The 15,668-nt window shown below is 45.7% G+C and overlaps 1 protein-coding gene across 1 annotated transcript in view; it reads right to left on the bottom strand.

Annotated features, from left to right (window-relative positions):
• The window catches only part of NSG2 (neuronal vesicle trafficking associated 2), a gene marked incomplete at both ends in the record, with an annotated part of 55,058 nt that extends 48,397 nt beyond the window's left edge, over window positions 1-6,661 (bottom strand). Inside the window, one exon of the mRNA XM_080942223.1 lies at window positions 6,533-6,661. Coding sequence (XP_080798349.1) covers window positions 6,533-6,661 — 129 coding nt within the window. The remainder of the gene's footprint in view (window positions 1-6,532) is intronic.
• Window positions 6,662-15,668: the final 9,007 nt, after the last annotated feature.

Genomic DNA, 15,668 nt, shown 5'->3' with positions numbered 1-15,668 from the left:
TGCGTTAGGTGACATGTAAGGAAAGAAACTGGACTGATGAGCCTCCTCTGGGTCATGTCCAGTTGAGGTCGATTAGACAATTTTCACCCCTCGGACAGTAATCTATTAGGTGGATGTTATGTTCACTCTACATCTCCAACAACACACACTCTAGAGAGGCTGAACAACCTATACAAAGCCTCACAGCAGAGAAGCAGCTTGGCAAAGATTTGGACCCTGGTCTCTAGCATTATAAAGTTCATGTGCTGTATCTATATAGATTTCACGTCAGATGCCAGTAGTTGATCTCGAATCTCTCCATTCCTCTCCTCTTAAATGTGGTTGAGGCTCCATCCCCAAGACCCATGAAGATTTAACAACTAGTGGGAATTAAATAAATGGTGGCTGGAGCCTGGAGCTGGCTCAGCAAGCTTTGATTGATTGATTGTGATTGTGATTGTGATTGTAACTGACTTGGGCCTTTGCTGAGGTGGCCATGTCTGTCTGTTTTCTACAGCCTTGGCATGCACTTGTTAGCATCTCCAGGCTATCTACGTTCAGAGTTTATTTTCTTTGGGTGGATACTGAGGCAGTAGGTCTATTTGTTGAACCCACTTCTGTGTTTGCAAAGTGGGAGCCATAGAGTGGAAACCTTATAGAGTTTTCCAGAGCACTTGTTTCTCTGTGATGAGAAGGCCACAGAGGTAGAATTGGGTGACCCAACTGTCTTATTTCTCTATCATTGTGAGGAGACACCATGACCAAGGCAACAAATAGAAGAGAGAATTTATTGGGGCTTACAGTTTCAGAGGGTGAGTCTATGATTATTATGTTGGGGAGGATGGTAGCAGGCAGGCAGGCAGGCAGGCATGATGCTGGAATAGTAGCTAAGAGCTTTTATCTTGATTCCCAAGCAAGAGGCAGAGAGTGAACTGACTGGGGATGGCATAGGCTTTTGAAACCTCAAAGCCCTGTGACACACCCCCTTCAACAAGGCCATACCTCTAATCCTTCCCAAACAGTTCCATCAACTAGGGGCCAAATATTCAATTATATGAGCGTATAGGAGCCATTTTCGTTCAAATAATACACCAATTTTTCAGGAGACCTTACCAATAACCTGGAAGACACTTGCCTGCTTGGTTTTGAGTTTATTTCCCCACACACCTTTTTTTAAACACAAAAGAGGGAATCCTATTAAAAATGTCCTTCTTCCTACTGTGTGGTAGGACTAAGGCTGTTCATGCAGAGCCAGTGACCTCGGGCTAAGTGGACAAATGGAAACCAGACAGAATGAATTCTCCTCAAGCCACTTTGGCATTAAGTCTTGATGAGAATCCACCTAGTTACTGTTTCTATGGTGTCAGTCTCAAGAGCACCATTGTTTCATGCTAGTCAAGCTCCTGCCTCTGCTCTTTCTCTCTTTTATTGTACCTGCAGGGGACCTGGACACTGCTATTGGGGTTAACTGCTTCAATGTTCTCTAGAAGAACAGATAAAAGTGAAGAGAAAATTTCTTAAGAACCATCGTGGGCTGAACCTGTCTATTGTCCACAAGGTAGGCCGTGTATGTATACTTAATTGAGCACAGGATTTTCTGGGTGGGTGGAAAGGTGAGTGGGTAGCTTCCAGTATGATTGTTACAACTGCTGCTGTATTTGATGTTTGTCAGGGAAGGTGACTTCCTGCTGGAACGTAGCTTAAGAAGATGAATACTGTCCTGTCAAATCAGCACAGCTTAGGACGTGTTGAGGGAGCAGGAGAGCCAGTATCCTGGAGAACATGGAAAGTTACAGGGAAAAGTTAGGGTGTCAGGTTGACTAGGCTTCCAAGGCTCCATGTCTGTGATATTGAGATACGCCACTCCATGGACCTGAGCCTTTGTTTCTGTGTAGGCTTTGTTGGCATTTGGGGGAGTATAATTCTTTTGGAGGGCAGATGGGAGGAATCATGTGCACTCCAGTGCAGAAAGCAGCATCCCTGGCCTCTGTCACTAGACACCAACAGAATCACCTTTCCAGCTATGATTAACAAAGATGTCTTCAGACTTTGTCGAATGTCCACAAAGGAGTCAGAGTCACTTCTATAAGGAGTTGCTGTTCATGGAGGGGGTGACATACTGGTTTTGGGAGAACAAAGTGAGAACACAAGAAGTAGAAATTGTACAACAAAAGATCTGAACTGCCAAGTTAAGGGACTGAGGTTGGCATCACATGGGGAAGAGACAGGTCACCACTCTGAGAAAACATCTTAAAAAGCAGTGTAGGGCTTTGGGTGGCATGTAAGAGATACAGATGATGACCTATGAGGCGAGACCACTGTTTCCTGAGGCAGCCACCAACCTCAGCCACACTGGTCAGGGAGAGAACATTGGAGGCAGTGTTATCTTAAGGAACCACCTCAGGACTCCACCTAGAATGAACTCTACTATGGTTTAGATATAGCCCGAGTGTTACCCAAAGGGTCATGTGTTGGAACTGGGTCCTCAGGGTAGCTATGTTGAGAGGTTCAGAACCTTTAAGAGGCAGAGTCTAGTGAAAGATAATGAGGTATGGGGGCAGGGGCTCTGCCCTCAGAAGGAATGGATGTGGTTCTTCTGGGTGTCCAGTTAATTCCTCAGAGAGCCAAGTTAAGTCTCTTGCTTTCTGCCTCACAACATGGTTGATCTCCCTGTCTTTCTCATGTTCCCAACACGATGTCCCTGCTACGTTCTGGACCCAGTCATGGCCGGAACTGTGCTTTCTGGATTGCCAATCTCCAAAAATGAGCTGGCCACAGCTCTTTACAAAGTATCCAGCCCCAGGTTTCTGATTGACAGCAACAACAACACCAACAACAACAAAAATAGCCAAAACAAGGTTTCAGCATGGATGAAGGAGAGGCTCATGAAGCCCCACCTATGAGTGAGTAGGATTAGCAGTTGGTGGTTGCTAGGCAAGAAATTCAGTTTCTTTGTGGGTGTGAGCACCAGTAGGTTCCCTGGGTCCATAGTGGATGGTCCTCACACCTATGTGCATTTGGACAACATTAACTGGATTCTGTGGGTTATTTTTTAAACAGAAGAAAAAGAGAACTGAAAAAAGGGAGGAAGCCATTTTTGGAAGGAGTCTAGGGGGAGTTGGAAGGGATGTACAGCATCAAAATACATTTCATATATACATGAAATTCTCAAGGAATGACTAAAGAAATATGTAGGTTTTGTGTGTGTGTGTGTGTGTGTGTGTGTGTGTGTGTGTGCCCACCCATAGAGGCTAAAAAAGGGTTTCGGATCTCTCTGGGGCTGAAGTTACAGGTGGGTGTGGGTGCTGGGACCCGAGCTTGAGTCCTCTGCAAGACCAGAAACCACTCAAGGTATGCACCGAGCTACCTTGTTAGCTGCCCTCCAAAGGGGTTTCTATGCTTATATGCCATAATACTGAAGTGTTTGGTGAATAGACCCAAAGATGGCTTTCCATGTTACTTAGCAAGCATACTTCATGTCTTGGAGTTTACAAAGGGAAAACTAGGATTTCGTATAGGGCATGAGTGGTTTTCTTGATACTATCTTAATTTCCAACTCTGTCCCACTGGGACCTAATCTAAGGGCTCATGTCACCCCATCTCTCATAGCCCCCAGTGAATTCCAATGCTATCCCCACTTTGCACATAAGGAGGCCATGTCTGAGGTAAGATTAAGGAATTTATCAGGGAGCCCGGCATGGTGGCATACAACTCTAATCCCAGTGCTTGGGAAGCAGGATTAGTGGACATCTGTGATCCACCAGCCAGCCTGGTCTACATAAATGAGTTCCGGGATAGCCAGGGGTACATAGAGGAACTGTGTCTCAGAAGATAATCAAAATAAAAACAAAAGAAAAGAAAGAAAGAAGGAAGGAAGAAGAAAAGGAAAGAAGGAAGGAAGGAAGAAACAAAGAAAGGAAGGAAGGAAGGAAGGAAGGAAGAAAGGAAGAAAGAAAGAAAGAAAGAGAAAAGTGAACTTATTAGAGCGCTTAGCTAAGGGGACTCCAGTAAAAGCAGAAACAAGGGTTTGAACCCAGCTAAAACCATTTCTTCCCAGTCCATGCTGGTAGGTAGCTATTATTTAGGGAACTGGCCTCTGGACTAGAATTTGCTTTTTACACATATGCTCTGCTGCCAGAGGGAGCACTGTGCATATATGATGCACTAGGTCTAACCTCCTGCCCTGAAAAGTTTAAACAAATAGTAATGAACCCTAAGTGTATCAGCGCAGAAAACTACTAAGACATCTCCCCACTCAGAGAAGACTGGGACCCAAGAGAGAATGGATCCATATTGTGGGGTCCTGACTGGATTAGAAACAGAGATCAAACCTGTGGGGTGTCAGACCAGTTCCCTTCTTGTTCCTGAGGTGGAAGGTTCTGGAACAACAATGCCTAGCTTCAATATCCAGGGTGCTTCACCAGTGTGGTTTTGAGAAGTTATATTACCAGTCTATGTTTTAATTTCTTTAAACACTTGGTCAAAGTAGCTACTTCTTTACCACTAGTGAGAGGCTGAAATAAAAAATTGTGTGCGCGTGTGCTCATGTGTATGTGTGTGTGTGATTTTAAAAAGCATTAGAACATATTAGTCTTCTTTTATTTTTGGCTTTGGGCCACTTTACATGTGATGACTCATCTGGTTTTGTTCAGACAACCTGGTGTATGAGCTTCCTTGCTCCACTGAAGGGGAACCCCACACCCACCCAGGAGAACCACAGGAAGTGTGAAGTGTGACCCTGCAGGGCCTCACTGCATCTTTAGGCATAAGCTATGAGACAGATGACTATTGTCTGAGTAGTTGACTTTGGGGTGACTTCCTGGTACATCTGGGCTGTTTGCTCAGACAGAGAAGAAAAGTCCCAGAAGGAATTAGGGGAGTAAAGGGAGAGAGGGCACACTACTCTCTAGATACTCTGTAACTATGTGGAAGGTTTTGAGGAGGTGGTCTCTACTGTCTCTTTTTATTACCTGCCTCTCAGACATGCGCATGTGGCTACTAACTTGCAGACCCACAAGACAATGTTTTCACCTTCCCAAGCTGCACTGACACCTGGCTTCAGGTCCAAACATTTTTACTCCGTCTTTCCATGCCTTTGGATCACCCAAACCTTGGTTTATAATGGGAGTTTCCAATCCCAGACTTGCAGGTGTGTTGTGGGTCTGAAACAGAATTATTACAGCAACACATGGGGGTCATCTGGGGAGATTGCATCTATGCCGATCTCAACCCTGAGATTCTGACAGAATTGTTCCGGGGTGGGGGTGACCTCAATAACAGGAGTTTCTAAATCCGGTGTTTCCGATATAAAGTTTAAAACAAACAAACAAACATCTGGAATGTGTCTGATGTGCCTGAGGTGAGTTCTTAATACCATCGCTCCATGGTTCCTTAGCAGCAATGGCTTGCTCAAAGCTCATTTTAAAAGGCTTTATTAGTTTCCAACGATAGCTCAACAACTCTATTTCTACCACCCACCCTGACACATTCTTCTATCAAAAACCTCCCTGCTTTCAAAACAAATGACCCAGCCCCAGCCAATCAGCCAGCTCCTTATCTCGATTTAGTTCCTTTTCATTGATTGGATGGAACCCAGTGGTTAAGACACATGATGCCCCCCTGGAGATGCCAATAAAAAACATCTGAGCGGATGATCCATTGTTCAGTCTCCAGTCTGGGAGTTTTCCCCTGCAAACCTCTCCAGACGATGTGCAATAGCTCACTTCCTAAAGCCCCCACTCTCTCAAGTGGACCTTACATGCTCTCTGCCACCTATGTCTGTGGAGTGACACCCCTCTGCCACCTCCATCCTTCACGGCAGGAGATGTGGCACCAGCCAGAGGCTTTTTCCAGCCCAGACAATTCTCCTGCAGCCACAGCGTCTCCAGGAGCTTCCCACACCGGGCGCATTCTCGTTCACCTTTGCCTTAAATACTTTTTTTTTCTTTTGCTCTAAACCCTGCCGATTTGACTCACCTTCAAAACTCCAATTTGGATATTCTCCTCTGCAGCTCACCCATCCCGCCTTCCCTCTCCTATCCGAGCCCCTCCCAGCTCATTGTGATGGGGGGGGGGCAGCGTTTACCTCGATGCACACTGGGTTCCAGGGAAGATGGGTTTTGTAACTTCATCTTTTTATAACCAACTCCTCGCAAAGGGCAAGAGCTCCACAGGTGCAAACTAAGAGAACGGCTGGACCGAGTCCAACTCCCTGCCTTCCTGTCCATACCAACTGATTTTCAAAACACCTCAGAAGAAAATTAAGACGAGCTTTTCTTCCCCCCTCACCACTGCATAGAAGCTAATGTGCATTCATATGCCATAGTAAAATCTTAACAAGAGAACACTGATTTGGTTGCCTGCATAATGTAGATTATGAGCCAACACCATAAATCTGCACCAGCACAAGAAACAGTATTTTCCAAGGAAGGGGGCCTGTTTGGTGGCTAGGAGAATGAAAGGGTTTGAGGGTGTAAAAACCTTTTGCTGCTTGGGTTCCTGGATTACGGTAGCCTGGGGGGGGGTGTACAAGGGAAAGAGGGTCACCCATTACCTTCTCAGGAGCAGACAGCTGTAAATGATTAACCTCCAAGGGTGTGATGAGAGGGACAGTCTGAAAACCGTCCTCCACGGAAGGCGGCTTGGCCCCCTTCTCTCCGGGGGTGCTGTTCAGCTTCACCATGCTTTCCTCTTCTTCCCAGACCTAAGGCAAGCATTGGGATTCTGGTTACGGTGGGAAGGCAAGGGGCCCGATGACGGTCTAAGACAACGCAACCTCAGCAGCAGTCAACCTGGTGGTAAGCATTGATCTCCCACTGCACCTCCTGACATGATACCCATTGTCCCAGAAAACTTCATTAATCACCAGAACGTGCTAACTGCCCTTCCAGTTCACCAACCCTCAAATTAGGGAGTAGAAAAAAACAAAAAAACAAAAAAACAAAAAGCAAAAAAAAACCTAAAAACCTCAGACCTTCGTAAAAAAGAAAAAAAAAAAAAAAAAAAAAAAACCAAACAAAAGGAGCTAAAAAAAAAAAAAAAAAAAAAAAAAAAAAAAAAAAAAAACACCTAGACACCGCAGCTAACATATCCCTGGAGCCCCACTGGCAAGCTTGCTCTTAGCACAAAAGGAAACCCCATTATTCTGGGCCCCCTGCAGTAAGGTACAGTTCACCTCGCCACCCACCTAGCTATTTTGCCTTTTTCTTCACCAATCTCTGAAACACAATTAAATGCATTCAATATCTCTCAAGACACCCTTCTCTCTCTCTCTCTCTCTCTCTCTCTCTCTCTCTCTCTCTCTCTCTCTCTCTCTCTCTGTCTGTCTCTGTCTCTCTCTTTTACATAATACGTAGACGGTACACAAGAGCCAGGTTTCTACATCAGAAAGAGGCTGGTTTGAACCTCTTATCCTTATTCAACCGTGAAATACCTCCATTTCCTCAGGAGGAAAAAAAAGCCAGGGCTCCCCCCAGCACCCCCCCGTGGAAAGTTAGCAGCCCCCACATTGCAAGATTTTGAACTAAATAAACAAATCGCATTTATTTCCCTCCAGATCCCTTTGAAGTCAAGGCTTGCTTTCACCGCACCCTCAAAAACCCCACACAACTGAATTTCTCCCGTCAACCCTGCTGGTGGGACGTAATTAGACAAACAAGAGTTGTTGTGGGGATGGATGACTGGGGGGGGGGGGGGTAAGGGCTGGGAGGGTGCTGGGGAGTGGTTACAACAAAAACAAATGCCTACTTACTGTGCGGCACTGGTGGGGGTCAGAGCAGAGTCAAGCCAATATGTAGAGGAGGAGGACAAACAGGAATCCTCCCTTCTCAGCCAGAGCGTGGTGCTGGAAAAGCAGCCCTCGCGTGCCCGGATCCGGGAGCTTCTGAGAATGAGGCGCCAGCGCGCAGAGATCTGGCAGCTGCCAGCCTGCTCACAGGCTTGCCTGCTCGCGCCTCCCACCGGGGACGGCTCCCACACCACCTGTCATCTGGCACCACCTGCTGTTTCTCATGCATGGCCACAACCCCGGCCTAGGACAACCGGTTTCAAAGAAGAGTGGAAGGGATTTTTGGTTATTCCAAAAAAGAAAAAAAAAAAAAAAAAACAAAAAAAAACAAAAACAAAAACAAACAAACAAAAAACCAGTAATGTGGTTTATAAAAAAAAATTTACAATTATGTAAGATGCAATTCTTGGGTCATTTGGGGAAAACTGAAAATGCTTCAGAACACCTGCTCTGGGGTTAGAAGAGAAAGTAACCTGGTAGTTACTTCCCATTTCCTGTGCAGTAACACCTTCCTGGTCTCTTTCTAGCTTCCCACAGCCGTCTTTTGTAAACTGTGGTTTCTAAGAATGACTGGGACATGGGGTGGCAACAACCGTGTGGACTCATTTGCACAAACCTCAGATGGGTGTGGCTCACAATTCCCCCAGGGTGGTCCAGGTCAGCTAAAATCACAGAACTGGGAAGACCAGAGATGGGATTTGAAGCCTTACTCTTGTCCCCCAAAACCTATATCTAGGACAAGACGTTGAATGACGCCCAGTCTGATGTCCAGAGTGAGGAGGAGTAGAGAAGGCAGTGGCAGCCCTACCAAATGGCTGCGTGGGTCCAGCACAGTTGCAGCCACTCTCCGAGCCTCTGTTGTCTTGTCTTTGGTGGAGGATAACGAAACTTCCATTGCAGAATGGGCTATGGGAAGAGAATAGACCCATGGAAATCCCTGTGGTTTGTGAACGATGCTCTGAATTCCTGTTTCAACCATAGAGTTCATTGCCAGTGACTTCTCCCAGGTGTGGGCCAAATCACTATTCATCAACAGCTGCAGTGCTGCCTGTGGGGTTCATGCCCCATCTGTTCTGGTATTGAGCACCCTCCCCACTTTGATTTCAAAAAAAAAAAAGAGCTAGTGTCCTCTTGTTAAGAAGCACAGAAAAGTGGGTGTCGTTTGTACTGTGTAGGAAGGAAATGCATGGAAGGGTTTTTGAGACCACGAAGGCTGTCACGTATCAGTCCCGCACAGGGTAATGTTAAACGGTATGTGTGTGTGAGAGGGAAGTGTTCTCAGAAATACTGGTTTTCCTTCCTCTCTTTTCCAAAGACCTAAATGACTACCAGCTTAGAGCATGGCACAAGACCAGCACAGTATAGTCAACAATCATATGTTCCGCCGTGAACATCTATATCCAATCCTAACACTGTTGTCCCAAAAGACAAAGTAACCCCCTCTGATAGTTCATGATTGATTGACAAGGAAAAGCTACACTTTTAAATCTAGAGGTCTCAGAGTTTATTAAGCTCCAGAAAGGGGTTTGTCTGGAGGCAAGAGGAAATCCAGGCTTGGTGACCTGTGAGGTTCAAAGACAAGCTGGAAGGAATGGCGTAGGATTCTTACCTTGTTGGGGAACAAGGTTGAGGGGTTCCAAACAAAATAGAATCATTCTGGTATTTAACAAAAACACTCAAGGGTCGAAAACAAATACTCTCACATTGTTTGGTGAGGATTTCAATACATGTAACATGTAAGACAGCTAAGGAACAGACTGTGGAGAAAAGAAACCAAGACGGTGTCTGTTGTGGTCCTATAGACTGCTTCATGTGGTAAAGCTTTGGGTCCAAGTAATCTGTGAACATTTAAGTATGTCTATTGCGATCTTAGGATAGCCCAAAAGATACAAAGATGTGGTGTGTGTGTGTGTGTGTGTGTGTGTGTGTGTGTGTGTTTGTGTGTGTAATAAACAAGATGTAATAGACATCATCTGCCATTCAGTGGGTGGGAGAACCAGCCTCAAGGGTATGAGAACTGGAGAGCTGGCCCTGCTGCACTTGGGTGAGCTGGCCGGGAAGTGCTTGAGAGCTCCCCCTGGTGGTACGGGTGCAGGAGAGCTGGTAGGCTGACCAGCTCAGCTACCACCCAGGCCCAGATCCAGGCCTTTTGAGTTTGCTCACCGAAACATCTAATCCATCTATGAACTGCTGGAGAGCGTGAAGGGGCCAGTCTGGCAGATCCAAAGCTGCAGGACCTCCATGACACAGAGCAACAGTAGGAGATCCCAGAGGAGATTTGATGAGGGTTCGGTATTGATGGTGTAGCGAACCATCAGTAGAGGTTTTGGACCAGACTCATTCTCATCGCAATGAACATTTGAAAGTAAAGATGTGTGGACAAAGGGGGCACACTATAGTTTAAGTGATGAAGGCTTCCCTTTTTCTTTTGTGGGGAAGGTTGCGAGGGCAGAGGACAGATATGAGGGGAGGGGGAGATGAATGGGATTGGAGTGCATACTATGAAATTCACAAAAACATTAAAACTTTTTTAATGCAATAGACACATTAAAATAAAATAAAATGGACACCAAGTAACCAAAAAAAAAAAAAAAAAAAAAAAAAAAAAAAAAAAAAAGAGGCAGAAAACTAGGAACAGAAAGTAGAGAGAACAAGAGTAAGGAAATAGTAGGCTCCTCTGCAAACATATAAATACTCGTTTTAAATGTAAACGGCACAAACCAATTAAAGATAGGTTTGTCAAGATGGAGGGAAACTATAAATGAACTGTGTTCTAACAATAAGAACCAGTCTAAACACAGCAATGCAACCAAGTTAGTAACCAGAGTGTTAGCCGGTATCAGCTACCTCTTCCAGGTCCTCTGGGTTTGGTCACGGCACAACCAGAGTCACGTGCCTAAGGTAAAGTAGTCAGTGCTCTGTCTGTCTGAGCCTAATATTAACTTCCTGGATGCTAGCAAGCAAATCATAGAAAAACCCAACTAGATTGATTGTGACAGCGCCAAGAAGACAGGCCCACAGATTCCCGTGACCCCATGGAACACAGATCCAGGTTACAGAGAACATTCCTGACCCCATCCTGAGTCTCAGAGTCTTCAAGGGACAACTCGGAGGTAGAAAGAAACAGAAAACCGCAGAGTATGGCAGCATGCTTGCTGAGAAGATCCGCGAGGTGGTCTGATGGACAGGACAGGTCTCAGCCGTGGAAGAGGCACGGGGGTCCTCTCTGCAGGCTGCAATGGTGGCACTCTGTGCTGCAGTGGCATCCTGGAATGTCCAGCTGTTTAAGAACAACAAAGGCCAGCCTGGTACAAAGTAAGCTCCAGGACAACCAAGGCTGCATAGAAAAAACCCTGTCTGGAAAACACAAAACAAAACAAAACAACGACAAAACCAAAAAACCTACAAAGGAAAACAGTTCAATAGCGGATCATTTGACAATGGAAAAGAGAAATTAAAAAGGGTTTCAGGAAGACAGACACACCATGATGATACCTGGCGGGTAGTGTGTGACAGGTCATTTCCACTTGAGCAGCACCCAAGGTATTAGTGAGGCACACCTCTGGGTGTGTCCATGTGGGAGGATTCTCCAGAGAGAATTAAGTGAGTGAGGAGAACCCTTGTTGGATACCAGGGAGCACTTCCCATGAGCTGGAGTCTCTGAAGGAGTTCTGTGGAGCCAACCCCTCCCCTCCCTCCTGTTCCTGCAGATTTCCCTTACGTGACAGCAGCTGATCCCACAGACAGGCCTTCCTGCCCCAGTGGACTGCAACTCCAGATCCAAAAGCCACAGTAAACCCTTCCTCCTTCAAGTCACTTTTTGTCAGGCATTTAGACACAGCCAGGAGGACAGGAACAAATCCATGATCCAACAGAAGCCCAAAGTGTCATACATTAGCAGACCCCAGGGAAAGAGAATGACTACTGAAAACAGGGGACTTTTTCATCAGCTCATACTGACTCGCAAAGAAGGCGAAACAATCTTAAATCTCTGTGACTGAAAGATAAAGTGTCTACATATATGACCCCTCACCTTAAGAGGAAGGAGTTCCAAACCAGATTCCATGGCAACTGCAGCGGTCAGTACAGATGGAATGAATGAATGAATGAATGAATGAATGAGTGCATGTGACAAACAGATTCAGTGATTCACTACAGGATTCACTTCAAGAGCAGTGGTGTATTGGGTTGGAGAAGGGGGCAGGCTGTCTAGTGTACCTGTTAACAATATCCCTGCATTTGCCTATTAGATGCCAGTAGCTTTTTTCCTCCAAGTTGTGTTGACCAAAAATGTTGCCTCTGGGCATTAGCACACAGGGTATGGGGGAGGTGAAGGCAAACGGGAAAACAAAAAGTTCACCCCCAAGTCCCCAGCCAGTTCAGTCTAGCACAGTAGCATCTGTCAGTCCAAGAATCCCTGATTTCCCAGTGGCTAAGAAGGAGATACTCAGCTTCATCTTGATACAGACAACCAGAGGCGTCATGTGAAAGAGTGAACCGTCCCAGCTGACCACACATGCATTTTTAACTCCGTCTGTCTGGCCAGTGATGCCACAATATCATACCAGATATCTAATATAAGAACACCTCTGGCCAGCACATCCCAAAGTGTAGGTGCCGAATCTTCAACGAAATACTAGAAAAAAAAATCAATTTAGTCACAGGAAAAACTAGAAATATATCATAAATAAGTAAGTGGGCTTTATACCAGAAATACAGGTGATTTGGTAAAATTTAACATCCAGGGGCTGGAGAGAAGGCTCAGCAGCTAAGAGCCCTCACCTCGAGGTGGTCCTGATGCCAGTTTCTAGCCTTCACATCAGGTGACCTTCAGCCCTTTAACAGCACCTGCACGAACATGGTCCACGCCAACTGTCACAGGTACGTGCACACGCACAAAGACTAATCCATTTGCAATAAAAGAACTCTCAGAAAATTTGGTATAGACAGAAAGCCAGAGTAATGTGCACAAATTAATTGCATTTCCGTGTGCTCTCAATAAACAACCAGAAGCTAAGTGTTTCTTTGTTGTTTAAAAAAATATTCACACTATCTTTCCAAAATGGTGAAATCCTGGGATTAGTCTGGCAAAATCCACACAGGATCTAGATGGCAGAATTCCAAAATGCTGACCAATGCATTCAAATAGCCAAATATTGGAAGACACAGAGAGTCTGTGAGCTGGCCACTCGCCGATGCAGCAGCAACAGTAGTTCTCGAGGAGCTGATTGGTAGGTGAATTTTTATTGTAATCTTCAGCAGGGGTTTTTATGACTCACTGAGGTCACGGTTATGCGTAGGGAGAATCCAGGGACCAGAGTAACTAACGTGATCTTTTAAAAGAGTCTGCATGCCAGTTTAAGATGTTATCAAAACACAGTGTCTTAGTCAGCATTGTGGTGGCAAAAAACACGTTAATTGAAGAGAATAGCCATCAAAGGCAAGCCCACATGTATAGCCAACTGACTGCTCCCAGAAGGCCAAGTGTAACCCAACAGAAGGAAAGGCTTCAAACAATCTTTAAGCAATCTTTAAACAATGATGTTGCCACAGCAAAACTTGACCTGTGCCTTGTGTCTTATGCAAAACAGATCATAGGTCATTAGAAACATCAGACAAACTATAATATTTAAAGAAAAAAACACCAGAGGATTAAATACTATGTGCCCGAGAGAGGGGCAAAGAGTTCACAAATCTGAGACCACAATCTTAACAGTCTGATACATTAAAAAATTTTGGTTTGCCAAAGACACTGCTATCCAAAAGGGTGGTGGAGGTGGCACATGCCTTTAATCCTAGCACTTAGGAGACAGAGGCAGGCGGATCTACGAATTGGAGCCCAGGGTGCTGGAGAGGTAGTCCAGAGGACCTGGGCTCCGTTCCCAGTACTTACCTGGCAGCTCACTGCTCCCTGTAATTTCAATTCCAGGGACTCTGATGTCCTCTTTGGGCTTCTGTAGGCAGCAGGCATGCTCGAAGTGCACACACATATACTTGGGCAAACACTTACATACATGGAATTTAAAAATAAATGAAATAAAGGAAGAAAAGACAGACTCTGGGCTTTGAGGAGGTTAGCAAGGGCCGTACCTGACTAAGGGCTCACATCCACCGTACAGAAAGGGTTCCTAGAAGCCACTAAAACCGAGTGGAAAACAAACAAACAAGAACCAAGCAGATGCTTTGCCAGAGAGGACAGAGGGCAGAAAAGCATATCAAGGGCAATTCAAGGTCATCACACTGCCGGAAGAGGACATAATTGTGTGCTGGAGCCTGAGTTTGAACCAATCAGCTAGATAGATACCTGCTGAAGAGATCACTTTTTAAATCAACGAAGCAGGACAAGACTAAACAGAGCAAGATTGAAGGCTTTGAGTGGAGCTGCAGCGCCTCAGAGGTCTCAAACAACTTACAGCCCTGTTATGGAAATGGATAGACCCTTCAAAGGTCTACACGGCGAAGCCTTGCTCCAAGGTCTGCTGTGCGATGTCATAGAAGTTTGGGGAAGAGGGAGCAAGTAAGAGATCACCAGGTCTTTGGGGACTGTCTCTTAGAGGGATTCAACGGCTCCAGTTCCCACCTCCCTTTCATCTCCCGGCAGATGAGGTGCTAAACACCCTTACCATGACATGTGTTCCCTGGTGGAGTTACCTCCCAACATATTGAAGGCCCCAGAAAATTCCCAGAGACACCAGGGTCCTCAGATCCTCTGGGTCAATAGCACGGGGCAGGGGGGGGGAACTAGCAGTTCCCAGTGGGGGTGCACCCTGAAATGTTCCAGGGCTCCTATTGACCTAAAGGCTTCTGATGGCTCCACCCAGACAAAAAGTCATCTGAATCTCTCCTCTCTGGAGATGAGTCTGTTTATGGTGCCTTCTGCATAGGCTTTCAGGAAAAGCTGTGTGCAGCTCTGGTTCTGGTGAGTGGGATCTGTGAGAGATGTCTGTGTGGACGCTGTCCCCAGCAGTCTTTGTTGTCATTGTCCTCTATGTGTCTCTGTAGGTTTTGTGTGGTAGAGAAACAGATATAGAATAAAGAGGGAGTTAGAAGTCCCAAGACACCATTGAAATGTGTGTTAAAATACTTCAAGAAGGAGTTTAGGATATAGGCAGATAGGGTGTCTGTTTCTTGAACTCTAGACTTTCTGTAAAATCGATTGACTGTTTTCTTTAGGAGGTGGGTAGCCCAGTGAAGGTTCCCTGGACCTACAGATAGGTCAGATGGTCTGGGACATAATGACCAAAGACCTCTGCCAACACAGCCAGTTTCCCTAAGTTGACCAGTGGATTTGTCTGGCTTAGGACCTGTACTTTTTCACTGGGGACCTGAATCCTCTTGGTTTGGCTAGATTCCCCAGAGAACCTTAAGCCTCTGTTTGTTCTCTCTGCTCTCCAGTAGAAAGTCCGGAGGTCACAGTGCAGCTATGGGCCATGCCCAGGGAAGGAGAAATAGATCCCTTGGCTTTGCTGTGGGGGTGAGAGAGGTGGTTTCTTCTACCTCGGCCTCTGAGACCCAATCTACCTTCTAAGTGGACTTCTTTTAAAAAAAAAAAAAATGCACACAGAGACTATTAGAAGGAGAGGCCACAGAGTTGTATTCTCCTGCAGCTATGGGTCCACTAAAGAAGAAACAGCCCTTCAGTGTTCTCAAAACTATGTCTGTCCTGCGACAGCCCTCTGCCCTACCGAGAACTGGGTAAACACCATTGTGTTCAGTGGAATTCTGAAACGGAGTCCTCCAGGAGGCACCTGGACTCCTTCATAATCATAAAAAAAAACCTGTCACAGTCTACCTGCGAGGCAATTCAATCCCACACCTATAAATGTTAGGGCCTGGCAGGAAACTGAGGGTCTTTATTGGCAGAACCTGGGGAGTTGGGTTGTATTTGAATTGTAGGAACCCA

The sequence above is a fragment of the Micromys minutus genome, assembly GCF_963924665.1.
Source record: "Micromys minutus genome assembly, chromosome: 31".
Classification (NCBI taxonomy): domain Eukaryota; kingdom Metazoa; phylum Chordata; class Mammalia; order Rodentia; family Muridae; genus Micromys; species Micromys minutus.
Note: the sequence above shows the minus strand (reverse complement) of the source record. Positions and strands in the feature narration are given on the sequence as shown.